The 21268-nt window shown below is 40.8% G+C and overlaps 1 protein-coding gene and 1 long non-coding RNA gene across 5 annotated transcripts in view; one reads left to right on the forward strand and one right to left on the reverse strand.

The window, feature by feature from the left end:
• Positions 1–415: 415 nt before the first annotated feature.
• Positions 416–8650, forward strand: LOC106586024 (prokineticin receptor 1). Its single transcript, XM_014172817.2, has 3 exons — positions 416–762; positions 1591–2074; positions 5516–8650. Exons 2-3 carry the CDS (start codon positions 1620–1622, stop codon positions 6204–6206), a joined length of 1146 nt encoding a protein of 381 aa, XP_014028292.1. The 5' UTR covers positions 416–762; positions 1591–1619; the 3' UTR covers positions 6207–8650.
• A 131-nt stretch (positions 8651–8781) lies between these two features.
• LOC106586040 (uncharacterized) overlaps positions 8782–21268 on the reverse strand; it is a 32225-nt gene continuing 19738 nt past the window's right edge. For all 4 annotated transcript variants that reach the window (XR_006761421.1, XR_006761416.1, XR_006761419.1 and 1 more), the window contains 4 exons: positions 19526–19713; positions 13303–13586; positions 12421–12553; positions 8782–11984 (listed from right to left, as the gene is read on the reverse strand). This is a non-coding gene — a long non-coding RNA (uncharacterized lncRNA). The remainder of the gene's footprint in view (positions 11985–12420; positions 12554–13302; positions 13587–19525; positions 19714–21268) is intronic.

Raw genomic sequence — 21268 nt, forward strand, 5'->3', positions numbered from 1 at the left:
GTTGAAATTGAACACTTATTTGCTAAATAAGACCATTGCATGTTGTATTATGTTAGGATGATTGAGTGATTTTGATGTCTAATTGTGTGACTTACTATGGTTATGACTGATTTAAATTATTTATTTAATTTTTTTCTATAAGATGCCCCCTAAATCAACCTAGGAGAGGACAAGGACACCCTATATATTCACAAGTATGTGGACATCCATTGAAATGAGTGGATCCGGCTATTTCTGCCACACCCGTTTATTGAAAGGCGTATAAAATCGGGCATACAGCCATGCAATCTTTATAAACGAACATTGGCAGTAGAATAAACCATACTGAAGAACTCGATGACTTTCAACGTGGCACCGTCATAGGATGGCACCTTTCCAACAAGTCTGTTGGTCAAATTTCTGCTCTGCTAGACCTGCCCCGGTCAACTGTAAGTGCTGTTATTGTGAAGTGAAAACGTCTAGGGGTGCAACCCAATAATTGGACGGTGTTGCTAATGTTTTGTACACTCAGTGCACGGTGGTTGGAGAGTGGAGTTGACACTGGTGCGCGCACTGACTGAATAGCATGTCATTGCCACTAGAGGGGGCAAGGAGGGTTACAATCGACAACAACGGAGAAGATACCCAACCGCCGATTCCAGTTTGAGACCATTCTCCTTGTAGGAATGGAAAGAGCGCATCTGCGCTGCCTCAATTGTATTTTTCCATAGAATACGCGGTGCTTTAATATGAAAAGAAAAGTCACTTCTAGCTGGAGTTTTGGTAAGTCTGATAGAATATTTCTCCTGTCTCAACTATTTTAGCACTTTCACAGTTTTGTTGACGCTCAAAGTTTGAACATATCATTTGAACGGATCAAATAGGCTACTTTATGTAAATAACAAAACGTATTTTAAGTAATTTAGTCTGCAAATACTTTTTTCCGTATTCAGATCGATTATGGTGAAATAAATATGGAAAAGCAACTGGTAACCTAATTTAGATACATTGGAATTGGGATCACTCTAAAACATTTTGATTCCGTCTGACACAAGGAGCACAGCATCGGCCTACCTCGTGGTTTAAAACTCAAGCAAATTAAGGAACAAACGATTGTGTGGTCTTTAAAATGTCAGTCCATCCAAATTTGCTTTCCTCAACATCTGAGAAATGTTATGTTGCACATCATCATGTTCTCCCTTGCAACGGATTTATTATATCACTGATGTTAAAATACTGTGCCACCTAAAATGTTGTGCCACTATGTCATTGTAAGATCTCTAGGCTAAACTTTCTACACACATTCAAAGGGGGGCAGTGAATGGAAGCGGTATTAAAATCCAAACCAAGGCATCATTTTCTTCCTACTTTTTTACTGCAAAGTTAGAAAATGTCATTATGTGTAAATTATGGATGTAGTTATAATTTTAGCATATAGGGCATATCTCCTGGGGAAACATAAATTACCCTAAAGGTTTAGTTGGTGTTTATGATTGAATCGTAATTTTACTGACATTTTCCCCTTATGTAGGCAGGCTAGAATGCAAACCAATTGAATTTCACATTTGTTTTTATTAAACCAAAATAACATCGTTGTGATTTGCCTTGCAGTTAACCTTGGTTGAATATGTTAATCCAACATGGGTGAATGTCACAATAACAGCAGCTTCTCCATGACGCAAGACCTGCCGGAGAATTGTCCTGACTCTTTCAGTGCCAGCTACGAACTGGACTATGGAGTTCCACGGGAGGAGATACCCGATACAACGCAGGGCTGTGCGTTTTTTGTGGCCACCATTGTCATAGCCATGGTCCTGGTCTGTATCATATTAGTCTGTGGCATTGGCAACTGTCTGTTCATTGCCTCTCTGGCGCGCTACAAAAAACTCCGTAACCTCACCAATCTCCTCATTGCTAACTTGGCCGTGTCGGATATTCTGGTGGCTGTAGTGTGCTGTCCGTTTCTGTTGGATTACTATGTGGTGAAGCAGCTGTCATGGGACCATGGGCTTGTCCTGTGCGCCTCAATCAACTATTTACGCACGGTGTCCCTGTATGTGTCCACCAACGCGCTGCTGGCAATCGCAGTGGACAGGTGGGTGAGGCGGTTGCAGGTTCATCCCTCTCCGTCACAGAACATAGCAAACAGTTTATCCATATTCACACAACAGAAAATTAATCCCACCAATACCATTCTGTCAACTAAATCTTCATCTGATTTTTTGTTGCTGTCAATTTCAAGTCCATATCTCCTCGTTGTGAGCTTTTTATATTTCTCATAAAACCTATAATGTACAGCTATAAACATCTCAGGTGACGCACATATTTTACCTACTTTCCTAGCAACATGTAATAAGACAGTATATATGCACTTTGAGCATATGGAAATATGTAAATGCAATCAATTATTATTATTATTAATAATAACAACATATCCTATGTTGTAACCCTGAATAGTTACAAAGTCAACCCACACACATGTTCAGTGCTCTCATATCCTCAGGTCAACACTGATGTGTGCAGCGGTGCTCATCTTCAACCGTGGGTGTGACAGGATGATATTTGCCATGTTTGTGCTCCCTCATGAGCCTCTCTATGTGTGTATGCGTGATGTGTGCATGGCAATGAGAGTCCTATTTTTTAGGTGGTTGTAAACTGTTTACGTAAAAATACATGCGTGCAACATCAAATCAAACCTTGTATGTCACATGCTTTGTCGAAGGCATTCAGTTGGACTACTGACTAGGTATCCCCCTTTCCCTTACTTATGGGCACTTCCAAGCAATGCAGAGAGATGGAAAACAGAGGAATAATAGAAAAGTAAAACATGTAATAATAAAAGCAATAATATACAAGAGTAACGATAGCTTGGCTATATGGGTACCAGTACCGAGTCGATGTGCAGGGGTACGAGGTAATTGATGTAGATAAAGTGCATTTGGGAAGTATTTAGACCCCTTGACTTTTTCCACATTTTGTTATGTTACAGCCTTATTCTAAAATGGATTAAAAAATGTTTTCCCTCATCAATCTACACACAATACCCCATAATGAAAAAGCGCAAACAGGTTTTTGTGACATTTTTGCAAACGTATAAAACATTTATGAAATATCACATTTACATGAGTATTCAGACCCTTTACTCAGTACCTTGTTGAAGCACCTTTGGCAGTGATTACAGCCTCGAGTCCTTTTGGGTATGACGCTACAAGCTTGGCACACCTGTATTTGGGGAGTTTCTCCCATTATTTTCTGCAGATCCTCTCAAGCTCTGTCATGTTGGATGGGGAGCGTCGCTGCATAGCTATTTTCAGGTCTCTCCAGAGATGTTCGATCGGGTTCAAGTCCAGGCTCTGGCTGGGCCACTCAAGGACATTCAAAGACTTGTCCCGAAGCCACTCCTGCATTGTCTTGGCTGTGTGCTTAGGGTCGTTGTCCTGTTGGAAGTTGAACCTTCACACCAGTCTGAGTTCCTGAGTGCTCTGGAGCAGGTTTCCATCAAGGATCTCTCTGTACTTTGCTCCGTTCCTCTTCCCCTCGATCATGACTAGTCTCCCAGTCCCTGCTGCTAAAAAACATCCCCACAGCATGATGCTGCCACCACCATGCTTCACCATAGGGATGGTGCCAGGTTTCCTCCAGATGTGACACTTGGCATTTAGGCCAAGGAGTTAAATCTTGGTTTCATCAGACCAGAGAATTGTGTTTCTCATTGTCTGAGTCTTTAGGCTTGATTGGTGGATTGCTGCAGAGATGGTTGTCCTTCTGGAAGGTTCTCCTAACTCCACAGAGGAACTCTGGAGCTCTGTCAGAGTGACCATCGGGCTCTTGGTCACTTCCCTGACCAAGGCCCTTCTCCCTGATTGCTCAGTTTGACCAGGCAGCCAGCTCTAGAAAGAGTCTTGGTGGTTCCAAACTTCTTCCATTGAAGAAGATGGAGGCCACTGTGTTCTTGAGGACCTTCAATGCTGCAGACATTTTTTGGTACCCTTCCCTAGATCTGTGCCTCGACACAATCCTGTCTCAGACATCATGGCTTGGTTTTTGCTCTGACATGCACTGTCAACTGTGGGACCTTACTGTATATAGACATGTGTGTGCCTTTCCAAATCATGACATGCGTGTGCCTTTCCAAATTTGAATTTACCACAGGTGGACTCCAATCAAGTTCTAGAAACATCTCAAGGATGATCAATGGAAACAGGATGCACCTGAGCTCAATTTCAAGTCTCATAGCAAAGGGTCTGAATACTTATGTAAATAGGTTATTTCTGTTTTTTAGCTTTAATAAATTAGCAAACATTTCTAAAAACTTGTCCTCGCTTTGTCATTATGGGGTATTGTATGTAGATTGATGAGGGAAACAATTGATTTAATAAATTTTAGAATAACATGTGGAAAAAGGTAAGGGGTCTGAATCCTTTCCTTATGTACATGTACATATAACTAGGAATAAAGTGACAGATAATAAAATGGTAGCATCAGCGTATGTGATGAGTCAAAAAGGTTAGTGCAAAAAAAGGTCAATGCAGATAGGCCTGCTAGCTATTTGGTTAACTATTTAACTATTTAGCAGTCTTCTGGCTTGGGGGAAGAAGCTGTTCTGGGTCCTGTTACTGCTCACGATACATGCAAGCAAACATAGGCTGAAAACCTTTGAACATGAGTGTGACAGTTAATCTGCTTTCATCACATCAATTTACTTATTTTCATTTCACTCCAAACTAGACCAAAAGCCAGTCGAAATGAAGTTTTGCAAGTGCCATCATGCTGTTAAGTTCCCTCCAAAATAATGAAGTCAGATTAATCATGACCAAAAGAAGGTTCCACAAACTTAACCTAGATAAGAAAATCACCTTACTGTCATCACAGAAAGCACATTTAATGCACGAATAGGAATATACATCTTTATCCAGGGTAACTAAGATATGATATAGCAAAGTATTTGTTTTATAACAATGACAGATAGCCATGTTCTGTGGTAACATAACATTCCCAGTGAAGTAAGAGCAATTGAGCAACACCAATGGGTTGCCCACCGAAAATCCATCACCTGCTTTTAGTTAGTCCTATCACACTGCCCTTTTAGGATCATATGGGAGGAAGTTACTTGGACAAGGCTACGTGCTCCCATAAATCATTGCTGACATGCCCAACTATGTAAAAATAGCTATTTATCAAGATGGCTAATCTCCCGTCATCCCAAGATGCTAAAGCATTTCCAAATTCCCCATTATTGCCATGTGCAGAGTTTGCTAGGAAGCCAAGAGACGGTAAGCTCCATAGTATAACTTCAGGTTCTGGATATTAATAAATTTACCCTAGTTAACAGTCCCAACAATTAAGTTCTTCCACATTGTGACAGATTTTCCAAGATCGTCCAAGAACTTCCAAGAACATTCAATAACCTCAGAGAGATCCCTTGGTCTTTCCAACTCCCTGGCATATAAAGCTTGACATAAAACACCTTGACACTCATAACTCAAACCCTCCAACTGGTTTCTTTGCATTGTCTGTCTTTTCCTTGTGTTCCCAGGTACATGGCCATCGTCCACCCTATGAAGCCTCGCATGAAGTACCAGACGGCCTACAGCCTGATCCTGGGCGTGTGGATCGTACCCCTAGTCATCTCCATCCCCTCTGCCTACTTTGCTTCCGAGACCACATACCCACGCATCTCCAGTCAGAGCCACAAGACCTTCTGCGCCCAGATCTGGCCTGTGGACCACCAGCTCTACTACCGCTCCTACTTCCTCTTCATCTTCGCCCTGGAGTTCGCCGGGCCCGTGGCCATCATGGCCGTGTGCTACGCCAGGATCTTGCGGGAGCTGTGGTTCAAGAGCGTGCCTGGCTTCCAGACAGAGCAGATCCGGAAGCGGCTGCACAGACGGCGGAGGATGGTGGTGGTGCTGATTCTGGTGCTGGCTGCCTACGTGCTCTGCTGGGCACCGTACTACGGCTTCACACTGGTACGGGACTTCCACCCCACCCTGATCTCCAGGGACAGGAACTCCCTGGTGGCCTTCTACATTATCGAGTGCGTCGCCATGAGCAACGGGGTCATCAACACGCTGTGCTTCGTGAGCGTCCGCAACAACGCCAAGTGCATGCAGACAGTGACCAGGCTGCGCTGGAAGTCTGTCAAATGTGCAGCGGGAAAGACGGTGGATGAGCACACCTCGTCTTTACGTGTGACAGAGGATGTTGAGCGCACACGCCTGAGATAAAGGCCTGATCCTGAGATGATCATCTCTATCGAAAGGTAGAACCAGCAGTAGACCAAGTGGATTCTGGGATGTTGCACACTTCTCCCGCTTTTTAAGATCCAAAAGGGTGAGATATAAGATTGAGTCAAGGGAACGGTTTGGCGATGGACAAGAGGTCCAGACTGCTGACACAGAGTAGGGCTGCATGATCAAGGCAAAAAATCTTAACAGGGATTTTTCTGACCAAATATTGCGATTGCAATTTGACTTGCGATATACAGTAGATCAAAACACTTGGTGAATTATATAAATAAAATAAAATTATTTATATTAAGAAGCAAAGTGGAAAGCAGCATTGTTCTTGTTTGGAACAATGCTTTGCGTGCATTTGACCTAACAGAACAGCATGCAACCTTAGAGTGAATCTAACAGCGAGGAGGAAGAACTGCACTGTTCCGAGTGACAGGGGGCAGGGCTTTGTATGTGGGAAGAATTTTGATGTGAATTGTATTAATTGTGCAGCCCTAACACAGAGTGACAATGTCCTGCCAAGTTCATAACTTAGTTCATACTGGCACAATGCCTCACATTGTCACTGCTACTATACCATGGAGGCCATTTTGAAAAAACTTGAACGTTTAATGGAATTAGAACTTCTTCACAATGTGGAATTACTCACGAGGAGGGCATTAGACTTTGAAAGGATTTTGCCTGTATTTATTCATAGAGGATTGATTTGATGTAATCCTGGAGGTTACTAAACAAACAGGTTATTTCAAGTCTCTATGTCTTACAATAAATAATTGATCAGTTTGTAGTGTTTTATAATACACATTTGTATATGAAATATACAACATCGTTTTTAAATAATAATAAGAGTGCTCTTATTCTTCTTTTAATATAAATATAATCCAACCGAAACTAGCAGATTTATCGAATCAAAGAAATCTATTGTGCTATGGGGCTAGCTAGACAATTAAGAGTTAGGATAGATCAGGATGGATAAATTAATCAAGATGGATAAATTAATTAAGAGATGCTTTCTTGTTTGACACTTTATTTACCATACATATTCAATCATGTGTTTTGAGAGTAACATTCCATTCACAAATCCAGACACATTACTTTACTTTGACATTTTCTAACATGCCATTCCCCACCAGCACCTACACGACAGTGCTCTTAGTGCAGGTAATCATAAGACCAAGTGGAGAATACAGTGTAGTGGAGCACCATTAATAAATAACACAATCCCATAATTAAAGTATCAGTCTACCAAGCCAGCTACCAAATTGGCATAATACCAAGTAAACATTTCACTGTAAAGTCTACACTCGTTGTATTCGGCGCATGTGACAAATACAATTTGATATGACAATGGCTATCGGAGGGGTCACACTGTAAAGCCTAGCATGTGATAGGAGTGAGATTGGGGGGGAAATAACCACTCCAAGTTGGTGCTGGTCCCAGATCAGCTTCAAAAGCATGGGAGGATATTTGGTGATGTCGTCGCTGCTTCTCTCGCTATCAATTAAGTTCACCTCAGTTTTAATCTGTAATGTCAAATAAATGGCAGAAAGAAATTCCCTAATGATAATCTGTTCAAGTAGAGGGCGAAATAAAAAGGTGATTTGAAGTCTTCAAACCACCAGGTTCATATTGGCGTTGAAATTCCTTAGGCAACTTTTGAGTTCTCGCTGCTACCTTTTGGGATCTCAAGGATGACGATAACTATAAACCATTAGGTTTAATCAAAACGATATTTTAGGAGTAAATCAATTACGGAAAGCATGTCACTTTTGTTACCTACAAGTTTTTCTTTCTCTTTTACAAAATTGCTGTTAACGTTTTCATATGATAGCGCCATACATGGGGGCTCTTACATTTGTAATAGCATAATTATTTTTTGTTGTTGCCTTGCTTGTTATGCTACGAGACCAACAGGAGGGTCTTCTCCAGTTAGCTTGTACTTGTTTGAGACATGCGCTTGGCATTCGCAGTAATTCAAGTCAGAACCCTTACCACTTCTAGGCTCAAATTAGTCATAGAAATCCAACAGCCTGCCTCCACATTGTGTATGTTTTTCCAGCAGGTTCCAGAAAATGTGAAAAGAGAACATGCCATGAAGGATCATTTCAGTATTTTCACCTTCTGAACATTTAAGAATATATTTTTTACAATGTATGGAGCTGTGTTGACCTGTTTTTGTTACGCTGTCCACAAAAGAGGGTGAATTGTGAGGGAGATGTTATTAAAACCGCTACCCGGATGAAAAACACGAGGCCGTCAGGCTGTTTTGTTTATGAATGCATGTGAATTGGATCACAAAATGAGTGGTCAAACTGGACGAGAAAATAAATAAATTAGCTCTCAAAAGAAACCCCATGTATAATTAAACACGATTACATTCTGGGTTCTCATGAGCCCAGAGGTGATCATGTAATTGGAACCATGAATAAGGAAGTGAATGTGTCAGGTTAAGAACCAAGTGAGGGATCATCGGTCAGCATACAACAAAGATGTTCAAACTCATGTACAACTGCATTCCCATCTTGTGTATTTTTACAAATCTTTCTACATTGAGACAGACAATGAATATTGTTCTATAAAAGCATATTTACTGTAGAAAAACATGATACTGGCATCGAGCATACAAATCATGACAAACTACTGTAAATTAAACACATAACTACTGGTATGATACATTATTTATAATGCCTTCAGAAAGTATTCACATCCCTTGGACTTCCTCCACATTTTGTTGTGTTACAGCCTGAATTTAAAAATGGATTAAAGAACTACATTTTGTGTCACTGATCTACACACAATACCCCATAATGTCAAAGTGGGTTTTTAAGAATGTTTTACAAATGAAAACAAAAATGGCTGGAATGGCTTGAGTCAATAAGTATTCAACCGCTTTGTGATAGCAAGCGTAAATAAGTTCAGGAGGAAATATTTGCTTAGCAAATCACATAAACTGTATGGACTCACTGTCTGCAATAATAGCGGTTAACGTGATTTTTGAATGACTAGCCCGTCTCACATATGTAATCATCTGTAACGTACCTCAGTTGTGAAATTCAAGCACAGATTCAACCACAAAGACCAGGGAGGTTTCTCAATTCCTCGCAAAGAAGGTCACTGATTGGTAAATGAGTAAAAATAAAAAAAAGCAGATGTTGAATATTGAGCATGGTGAAGTTATTCATTAGGTTTTGGATGATGTATCAATATACCCCAGTCACTAGGGAGACACATGCGTCTTTCCTAAGTCAGTTGCTGGAGAGGAAGGAAACCACTCAGGGATTTCACCATGAGGCCATTAAGACAGTGTAGTTACTTGATAATACTAACCTAAATGACGAGGAAGCCTGTATGGAATACAAAACATGCATCCTGTTTGCAAAAAGACATTAAAGTAATACTGTGAATAATGTGGCAAAGAAAAAAAACTTTTGTCCTGAATACAAATTGTTATGTTTGGGGCAAATTCAACACATCACAGAGTACCACTCCTTGTATTTTCAAGCATGGTGGTGGCTGCATCACATTTTGGATATGCTTATCGTCTACAAGGACTAGGGAGCTTTTCAGGATAAAAATAAAGAGAACAGAGCTAAGCACAGGCAAAATCCTAGAGGAAAACCTGGTTCAGTCTGCTTTCCAACAAACAATGATCAACAACCAACTTGACAGAGCTTGAATAATTTTTTTAAGAATCATGGGCTAATATTGCACAATACTGGTGTGCAAAGCTCTTACCCAAAACAATTCACACCCAAAGGTGTTTAACATTTAATGATTACTTTCCTTAATAAATAGGACACCTGGCATTTTTCTTTGAAATTACAAAACATTTTGTGTAGATAGTTGACCAAAAAAAATGACAATTTAATTGCACTTTATAACAAAAAAAATTGAAAAAAATCAAGGGGTGTGAAAACTTTCTGAAGGCACCGATAATTTTTTTAGCTGCTTGTCCATACTAATCAAACAAACCAATAATCAAGAATACCTACACCTCAAAAATGCTAGTGATGAATTACTATCCAAGAAAGTATTACACATAAATTAAACTACTTTAAAAAAGGTAAAGTCAGCAATATGACATCATCATACACAAACAATTTAAAATCAGTCAAGAATCCCATTATTGATTCTTCGCAACTGATGGGGTAAATTGCGACTATTTTCCCAGCACAGGGAGACTAATATTATTTGAGATTCTAGACCTGCTGGATTCCAAGTGTGTTTGAAGAGGAAAAAAGGTATACCCAAATGCACTTCAACCCTGCTTAAATAGCATGCTTAGTTTAAAACAGGCAAGGGGAGATTAGTCAAGTTCAGGCCAATAGTTCATTTCAGATTTGTGAAGGCCTTGGCTTCTTTGAGTCTTTTGAGGTCCTCCTTGCCACTGTCGTCTGAGTCAGGTGGCTCATAGTCAGAGTCTTCACTTATGTCCTTGCTCTCATCATTGATGAAGCTGTCATCGTCCCCAAACTCATCATCATCGTTGTTGTATGATACCGGCTTTCTCGTTGCAGAAGGGATTGTATAGAATTATTAATGGCCATTTATAGTATTATTAACGTGCTGTTTCATTCCATTGACGCTAGCACAAGACATTGGTTGTGTCTTTATCAATACTACATGCTACGTTCCACAAAAACAGCCCAGCATTTTATTACATTCACTCATAACAGGATTCAAATAGGTATCATTCAATTCAGCATTGAAAAAAAGGGGCGAGTTTAAGTTTGTTCCACCTGAGCGAGTCCGACCACAAGTCTTCTTCTAATGCCTTTTAAGGGGAAAGTAATCCAAAAGTAACTCGTCAGGTAACTAGTAACTAATGGATTACATTTAGAAAGTAGCTTACCCAACCTGTGACCTACGCTCCGGGATGAAGTTTCCCTTAGTAATGATCTAGAACAGGGGTGGGAAAACTATGGCCCACAGGAGGTTTGATGGTGGTGGTGGGGGGGCATTATAAATATAAATTATAATGAAACGGATTTTGACAAACAAATTGTTTAAAAAAACAACATCTGTGCGGCCCTCCAATGAATTTCTAAATCCTGATGTGGCCCTCGAGACAAAAAGCTTGCCCACACGTGATCTACGATTAGCATCCCCTTCCCCAATCCTTACCTTAACCATTAGTGGGGAAAATGCTAAACTGACACAAGATCAGTGTCTAGGGGCAACTTCATCCTACTCCAGGTTTCTAGTAATGGCAGCTATGTTCAATATCACTATGAGTCTGTAAGCTGAGAGGCAATACAAATTGAGTTACACACCTCCCTTACAGAAAGTCAATGTTTCCGAATGAGTTTATAGATCCTGCTGACGTCACATCAGAGAAACGGAGGGCAATTGGTTTAATCGTTTCTGCTTCTTTAAACTCTGGAGGGGAATGTGGATTATAGGTTTGTACAGTGTATTCACTAGTGCTACAGTGGATGGATATGCATACATATCGCTGTCTGACTAAATCTGGAAAGATAAAAACAAACTGAATTCAATAGCCCAGATAAGATTGTTGGGCATCTGCACAATAAATGTCTTTATAGCATTGCTTGAGATCAAAGGTTTCTCTTATATCTTTGCTCTGCATACCAGTTGGATTCAATGGATGAACGGCTGATTATATTCTGCATTGAAGAGGAACCAAAAATGGAACCTAAGAAACATTTGAGGGGCGGTGAGAGGTTAGCATGTCTTTCTCTCTCAGGTATAAATTAACATACCACTTGGTGTGTGTGTTTGTATTCCTTCCAGTGAAGAGGGTTTTTCCTGGAAAGAAAACATGGAAAATTGTTTGATTTACTACCAAGGACTACTAGTATTGTCAAATGCCAATGAGGCTAAAATGTCAGCCTCTCCTGTTGCTCAAGCACTTTGGTCGCTGATGTCAACTGCTCAAGGTTAAAATGGAGGCCAACAAATTGAGTCCACTCAGACACTCTCCTGTCATTTGAGTCCTGATTACTGCCTTAATTATTTTATTTAACCTTCCTGTATCCAGAAAGTTCCATTGAGGTCATAATACCTCTTACAAGGGAGAACTGGCTATAATAACAGGTTATATTCTCTTTTCCTGTTGAAATTGTAGGAGCTATTAGGCTACTTTTTTCCTGATGTTTGCCATTACTGACAATAATGGTCTTGAGACACGATTACCAGTCTCTTATATCCTGTAATGCTGACTACATTGTGGTGTGCATCCTACCTGTAGCAGTCTGTGCCATACGGACACTCAGGTTGGTCCGCGTCCTCCTCTGCCTTTTCGTCTTTCGCGGAATCGTCCTCGTAGTCGCTGTCGCCGGGGTGACTGCATTCTTGGAAGTGGACTGGGTTTTTTCCTTTGATAGAAATAACAATTTTGAGAAGAAAATCATCGAAAGCTCACTATTAAAACATTGAAACTCACTGAAAGTTATGGTCAATCCCGTATTGATTGGTATTCTTTGAAGAGCATTTAGCTTTTGAGCTAGCACATTCTCTTTGCTCATTTCATTTTCCTCAAAGAGAATCAAAATTTGAACCTGCTCTCTGCCATTTAGTTTTGGACCCTGAGTCGCTATCTAGGCTAATCCTTGTGTACGTCCCAAATGGCACACTACTCCCTATATATACACATGCAATGCACTACTTTTGACCAGAGCCATAGTCGGCCCTGGTCAAAAGGAGTGCACTATAAAAGGAATATGGTGCAATTTGGAACACACATCTCGTCTTGGAGAATACCGTCGCTTATCCCAGGCTTCACGTAGCTGTTCGTTAAATATCAGCGGTTTGAAAACAAACAAAACCTTAAATGAGATAAACTATCTGGGGGGAAAAACATATTGTACATGTTCAGTTCTTTGATATCAGGAAAAGCTGCCATGGAACCAATTTTAATAGAATACGTTTGTTTATTAACATGCATAATAGCTAAAGTGCACTTCTCATCTTTAGTACCCGGAGCAACATAAAATAAAAATATCCATATAATATGGAAAGTTTTTGAATAAAATTATTTGTTGGAACATTTTGCCGGCCTAAATTCATGTTCTCAGAAGTGCATTTCTAACAGTTGTTGTTCAGACAATGTTATGTAGGGATTTACCTGTAACAGTCCTTTCCAAAGGGGCAGGTCGTCCTGAGCCAAGCTTTGGACTGGGCGGGGCCTGAAACTTCACTTGACCCGAGGCCCCTTGTCGACCTTCTGACCTTTCTGAGGCTGTCTCCCTCTGTCCTCGGACTCGCTGACCTCCGCTCTGCTCGTAGAAGTGCTGCTGCCTTTCACTGCGGAAGCTTCTCCTCTTCATCATTCTCCTCCTCCATGTCAGAGTGGTCCGACTCCTCGCTCTCTACTTCACTAGGCTTCACCTCCTGTCTGGCTTTAAATGCCTGAGGAGTGATATACCATATACTGTAACTGTACATTACCCAACAACACACAATACTGCACATTACAGACAACACTACACAACAGTGGAGGCTCCTCAGAGGAGGAAGGGGAGGACCATTCTCCTCAGTAAATTTCTGAAAACTTTTTAAAATGTTTAACTATTTCCATTTATAATTAAAAATAAAAAAAATTATATATATACACTAAATACAGTTGAAGTCGGAAGTTTACAGCCAAATGCATTTAAACTCAGTTTTCCACAATTCCTGACATTTATTCCTAGTAAAAAATTCCCTGTCTTAGGTCAGTTAGTATCACCACTTTATTTTAAGAATGTGAAATGTCAGAATAATAGTAGAGAGAATTATTTATTTCAGTTTTTATTTCTTTCATCACATTCCCAGTGGGTCAGAAGTTTACATACACTCAATTTGTATTTGGTAGCAATGCCTTTAAAATAGTTTAACTTGGGTCAAACATTTTGGGTAACTGATAAGAGAATTATCTAATAAAAAGGTAAATGAATCAATAACCCATTATTAATTAGTAGTTATGTAGCATGGATAATGAATAATTAATGTACTGAAAGGTTAGTCCCATAAGGTCTAGTAGAAGGCCGGGACAAAATGTGTGTGTGTGTGTGTGTGTGTGTGTGTTTTAAGCAGGGGTGTTTTAGTAGCTGGATAGAAGAGAACAGTAGACCTCTGTTTTACCCGACCTAGAAACTTGGAGACTTTGGAGAAAACCGGGAGGTATCTCCAAGGTTTCTCTAATCTCGGGGGAAAGGAACGGGCAGCGCTGGATAGTGATTAACGGTTGTGAGAAATCCGGGGAGTGAAACATACATCTAACATTTGTGTGTATGTATGTGCGTAGGTTAACTATGGTTTGTGTGGAGGAGTGTGCGTAAATGAGGAGCCTGGTATATAATGATGTTTTGTTATTTGGACCTCAGAACGTTCTCTGAATTAACCTTGTACAAACCTTTTGCAGAAAGCTGAGTCCTTTCCTAATTATTCTAAAGCCAGTGTCTTACAAACCCTGGGGATTAGTCAAGGCTTATTGATTGCTAATTATTATCATTAAGATATAAAAATTCCATTAACAGTAGCCTTCCACAAGCTTCCCACAATAAGTTGGGTGAATTTTGGCCCATTCCTCCTGACTGAGCTGGTGTAACCGAGTCAGGTTTGTAGGCCTCCTCGCTCACACACGCTTTTTCAGTTCTGCCCACAAATGTTCTATAGGATTGAGGTCAGGGCTTTGTGATGGCCACTCCAATACCTTGACTTTGTTGTCCTTAAGCAATTTTGCCACAACTTTGGAAGTATGCTTGGGGTCATTGTCCATTTGGAAGACCCATTTGTGACCAAGCTTTAACTTCCTGACTGATGTCTTGAGATATTGCTTCAATATATCCACATATTTTTCCTCCCTCATGATGCCATCTATTTTGTGAAGTGCACCAGTCCCTCCTGCAGCAAAGCACTCCCACAACATGATGCTGCCACCCCGTGCTTCTTCGGCTTGCAAGCCTCCCCCTTTTTCCTCCAAACATAACGATGGTCATTATGGCCAAACAGTTCTATTCTTGTTTCATCAGACCAGAGGACATTTCTCCAAAAAGTACGATCTTTATCCCCATGTGCAGTTGCAAACCATAGTCTGGCTTTTTTATGCCGGTTTTGGAGCAGTGGTTTCTTCCTTGCCGAGCAGCCTTTCAGGTTATGTCGATATAGGACTTGTTTTACTGTGGATATAGATACTTTGTACACGTTTCCTCCAGCATCTTCACAAGGTCCTTTGCTGTTGTTCTGAGATTGATTTGCACTATTCGCCTCAAAGTACGTTCATCTCTAGAAGACTGAACGTGTCTCCTTCCTGAGCGGTGTGACGGCTGCGTGGTCCCATGGTGTTTGTACAGATGAACGTGGTACCTTCAGGCGTTTGGAAATTGCTCCCAAGGATGAACCAGACTTGTGGAGGTCTACAATTTATTTTCTGAGGTCTTGGCTGATTTCTTTTGATTTTCCTATGATGTCAAGCAAAGAGGCACTGAGTGAAGGTAGGCCTTGAAATACATCCACAGGTACACCTCCAATTGACTCAAATTATGTCAATTAGCCTATCAGAAGCTTCTAACGCCATGACATCATTTTCTGGAATTGTCCAAGCTGTTTAAAGGCACAGTCAACTTAGTGTGTGTAAACTTCTGGCCCACTGGAATTGTGATACAGTGAATTATAAGTGAAATAATCTGTCTGTAAACAATTGTTGGAAAAATGACTTGTGTCATGCACAAAGTAGATGTCCTAACCGACTTGCCAAAACTATAGTTTGTTAACAAGAAATTTGTGGAGTGGTTGAAAAATGAGTTTTAATGACTCCAACCTAAGTGTATGTAAACTTACAACTTCAACTGTATATTCACTTCACCAAATAACGTATTAAAACACTGTTTTGCAATGAAGGTCTACAGAAGCCTCAACAGCACTCTGTAGGGTAGCTCCATAGCGTAGCTGGAAGACAGCTAGTTTCCGTCCTCCTCTGGGTACATTGACTCCAATACAAAACCTAGGAGGCTTGTGGTTCTCACCCCCTTCCATAGACTTACACAGTAATTATGACAACTTCCGGATGATGTCCTCCAACCTATCAGAGCTCTTTCGACATGAACTGACATGTTGTCCACCCAATCAACGGATCAGAAAATGTATCTAGTACTGAAAGCCTAAGCTACAGCTAGCAAGCTCTGCAGTGCATAAAATGTGATGAGTAGTTGAGTCAAAGAGAGGCGCTATCCAACACAAGAACTCTTACAAGTATACTTTTGGTTTTATTCATTTATTGCCACTGCGGCCCACCAGTGTAACTGCTAAACTGCTTGCTAAGTGTACACAATGTGGTCCAGTCTAAAACAGTTGAGTTTATACTAATGTGTGTGTGTGTGTTTAGCTTTGCACACTCTTGGCATTCTCTCAACCAGCTTCATGAGGTAGTCACCTGGAATGCATTTCAATTAACAGGTGTGCCTTGTTAAATAATTTGTGGTATGTCTTTCCTTCTTAATGCGTTTGAGCCAATCAATTGTGTTGTGACAAGTAGGGGTGGTATACAGAAGATAGCCCTATTTGGTAAAATACCAAGTCCATATTATGGCAAACTCAAATAAGCAAAGAGAAATGACAGTCCATTGACATGAATGTCAGTCAATCCGGAAAATTCCAAGAACTTTGAGAGTTTCTTCAAGTGCAGTCGCAAAAACCATCAAGCGCTATGATGAAACTGGCTCTCATGAGGACCACCACAGGAAAGGAAGATCCAGAGTTACCGCTGCTGCAGAGGATAAGTTCATTAGAGTTACCAGCCTCAGAAATTGCAGCCCAAATACATGCTTCAGAGTTCAAGTAACAGACATCTCAACATCAACTGTTCAGAGGAGTCTGCTTGAATCGGGCCTTCATGGTCAAATTGCTGCAAAGAAATCACTACTAAAGGATACCAATAAGAAGAGACTTGCTCGGGCCAAGAAACATGAGCAATGGACATTAGACCGATGGAAATCTGTCCTTTGGTCTGATAAGTCACAATTTGAGATTTTGGTTCCAACCTCTGTGTCTTTGTGAGAAGCAGAGTAGGTGAACAGATGACCTCCGCATGTGTGATTCCCACCATGAAGCAAGGAGGAGGAGCTGTGATGGTGTGGGGGTATTTGCTGGTATTTTTCAACAGGAAAATGACCCAAAACACACCTCCAGGCTGTGTAAGGGCTATTTGACCAAAAAGGAGAGTGATTGAGTGCTGCATCAGATGACTTGGCCTCCCCAATCACCAGACCTCAACCCAATTGAGATGGTTGGGATGAGTTGGACCGCAGAGAAGGAAAAGCAGCCAACAAGTGCCCAGCATATGTGGGAACTCCTTCAAGACTGTTGGAAAAGCATTTCTCATGAAGCTGTTTGAGAGAATGCCAAGAGTGTGCAAAGCTGTGAAGGCAAAGGGTGGCTACTTTTAAGAATCTAAAACATAAAATACATTTTGATTTGTTGAACACTCTTTTGGTTACTACATGATCCCATGTGTGTTATTTCATAGTTTTGAGGTCTTCACTATTATTTTACAATGTAAAAAATAGTCAAAATAAAGAAAAACCCTTGAATTAGTAGGTGTTTCCAAACATTTGACTGGTACTGTACATTGTAAACTTTCATTCATAAGCTAAGTAAGTTGTTGCAACCTCATGATGGGTATAGGGGAAACTCTAATATCACGTTGTAGCCTAAACCTTTCAATGTTACATTGAGCTGGGTGAATGGAATATGAATGACAGTCATCCAATATGCTCTGATAGAAATAAGGCCATGCTCATAAAACATTTTTTGTCCTCCCTCATCTTAAAACGGCACCGACCGCCACTGTCACATAAAAATTAATGGATGATAAATTGCAAGGTTATAATGCCTCTGTGTTGATGACACATGAAAAAAAGCTACCAGCCCCTCTGGTACTTCATGCTAAAATAGCTACCATTCCATTCTTGAGTAACCTTGACATTTTAGGGCTACATGGCACGAGTACATTACGGAGGAAAATGCTCAGTTAATGACTACCCAGTCCGATAAGCCTTTTAAAGATCCTTATCTAACCCAACTACCAGAACACCTATGAATAGTTGTTTTAGCAGAATAGCTGCCAACATGTGCTTTGTTGTGTTATCAGGTCATCACAGAACAATAAGTCTTTATGATGGGGCAACTGGGGAGGGGGTCATGGAGTAGAAGATCTGACAAGGTACAGGAAATACTCTCATAGCATCTCATTTAGTTTTATCATGCGCCAGCATCTGTAAATGCACTCAGATGATTCAGTGATGTCTTCTTGAGGAATTTCAAAAGTTCGGTTACAAGTCCAACGCTTTAACCACTAGGCTACCTGCCGCCCCAATATATACAGTACCAGTCAAAAGTTTGGACACACTTACTCATTCTAGGGTTTTTCTTTAATTTTACAATTTTATACATTGTAGAATAATAGTGAAGATATCAAAACTATGAAATAACACATACGGAATCATGTAGTAATCAAAAAAGTGTTGAACAAACTCAAAATATATTTAATATTCTAGATTCGTCAAAGTAGCCACCCTTTGCCTTGATAACAGCTTTGCACACTCTTGGCATTCTCTCAACCAGCTTCATGAGGTAGTCACCTGGAATCCATTTCAATTAACAGGTGTGCCTTGTTAAAAGTTAATTTGTGGAATTTATTTCCTTCTTAATGTGTTTGAGCCAATCAGTTGTGTTGTGACAAGGTAGTAGTGGTATATAGAAGATAGCCCTATTTGGTATAAGGCCAAGTCCATATTATGGCAAGAACAGTTCAAGTAACAGACACATCACAACATCAACTGTTCAGAGGAGACTGCGTGAGTCAGGCCTTCATGGTCAAATTGCTGCAAAGAAACCACTACTAAAGGACACCAATAAGAAGAAGAGACTTGCTTGAGCCAAGAAACACAAGAAATGGACATAACACTGGTGAAAATCTGTCCTTTGGTCTGAGTCCAAATGTGAGATTTTTGGTTCCAACTGCCGTGTTTTTGAGAGACGCAGAGTAGGTGAACGGATGATCTCCGCATGTGTGGTTCCCACCGTGAAGCATGGAGGAGGAGGTGTGATGGTGCTTTGCTGGTGACACTGTCAGTGAATTATTTAGAATTCAAGACACACTTAACCAGCATCGCTACCACTGCATTCTGCAGCGATACGCCATCCCATCTGGTTTGTGCTTAGTGGGACTATCATTTGTTTTTTTCAACAGGACAATGACCCAACACACTACCAGGCTCCAAAATCCCTTGAATGAGTAGGTTTATCCAAACGTACGTTCATACGTACTCGCACGCGCACACACACACAATAGTTAGTATACACTCAACTGTTTTAGACTGGACCACATCGTCCTCATCACTCTTCCTCCTCATCCTCTTCCTGGGCGTTGGCTCCGGCTCGCTGTGTTCAGATTCCTCCTCCCTTGACAAGGGCGCTGCGTCCCTGGACGGTTTGGGCGTGCCCTGGTTGGTGCTTATGGATGGGGTTGCGGTTCCTCTGCCTCAATTTCCAGCTCCTAAAACGAGGAGGATTCTGGGTTAACGGATCAAAGATTGTCAAAGATTATCTATTATATTGACAAGATAGTTGAGTGACTGCTATAACAATGGAAATATATCTTCTTACAGATGAAAGGCAGGCGAGAGGCAGCAAGATCAAGTGGGAACATTCTAGCCAATGAGAGGGCAGATACCCGTGTAATCAACAGGCACAACTGAGTTGTTTTTCTCAAAGTTGCCGGAATGCCAAGTGCATCCACTTATAGCAGTACATTTGTAACAGCCTAAACATTACGAAACTTCTATTCGATCAAATAAACCTCATGTAATTTGACATCTCTCATAGACCTCCAAAACAAAAATGGGTTTCATCTGACGCAGACAGATTTTTGGCTGAGTAAATCCTCTCGCTTCGCCTCTACCTCTCTGGTCATGTAAAGCAGGGATGGGCAACTCCAGTCCTTGGGGGGCTGATTGGTGATTCTCCTAGCTGATTCCAATAATCATGGTCTCCAGTTTAGAATAAATGGAGCTTATTGAGGTGTTTTAGCTAGGGCTGGTGAAAATGCGTGGCGCCATTCAGGCTGCCGAGGACTGGAGTTGCCCATCCTTGATAAAGGGACGCCAGGTGCAAATCACAATGACAACAGCAGAGATGGGAAGCTCTGATCCTCAGGGCCCAGTTTAGTTTTTCAAAAGTTGTCTATCTGGACTTAGCCTGTTGGATAGGATTAAATGCATAGAAGGAGAATTAATAGAACGGACGAATCACTGACTTGAAATGGGGACTCCCATTCTATTTTTCTGCATGTAAAATCTACAGGCAAAATCTAGATACATCACTTTTCAAAAACTGGGCCCAGAGGCTGTAGTGTGCGCTGGTTTCAGTTTCTCCCTGCAGTTTAATTATTCACTTAACTCCCAGACCTGGGCCCATGTTCGCAAAGCGTCTCAGGAGTGCTGATCTAGGATAAAGGTCCCCCCTGTCCATGTAATCCTTTTCATTATGATTGAAAAGGGAAAACTGATCCTAGATCAAGTTCAAGATAGGAAATGAGGTATCTGAAAAAGGGTATGTGCTGTTGACCACTGATTGATGTAACCGAAAATATATATTGATTGTCCCTGTCAAAAGGCTTGCTCAGAGGCATCGGCTATCAATAAGCATGCCAAAACAGTAAGGTTTGGCAGCACGCCGCAACTGAAATCTGTTTTCCCGAAGAGGATATTGACATCTTCAAGAGTGGTAGGTTGTTTCCAAGTATTTCACTTGTCGACGTACAAAATGACACATGACAGCGACAGTTGAGGTAATGTAGGCCTAGCTCTCAAGATCCCTTCCCGACTCAAGATTAGACATTCCAAAGTTTCCCATTTATCAACTAGTGAGTAGTGATTGCCAATAGAATAGGCTATAGGTAAATGTCCTCTCCAACACACCTCCTAACTCCATGTAGTTAAATGGTGGCTATATGTATAGTAACAAGCAATTGACCTCAAGTTTCATTGAATATAAGTTAGAGTTTAAAACCAATGCAGTGCATCCTGTTAAGAGCCCCTTATATTATTACT

Source organism: Salmo salar, chromosome ssa02 (genome assembly GCF_905237065.1).
Source record: "Salmo salar chromosome ssa02, Ssal_v3.1, whole genome shotgun sequence".
In the NCBI taxonomy this organism is placed as follows: Eukaryota; Metazoa; Chordata; class Actinopteri; order Salmoniformes; family Salmonidae; genus Salmo; species Salmo salar.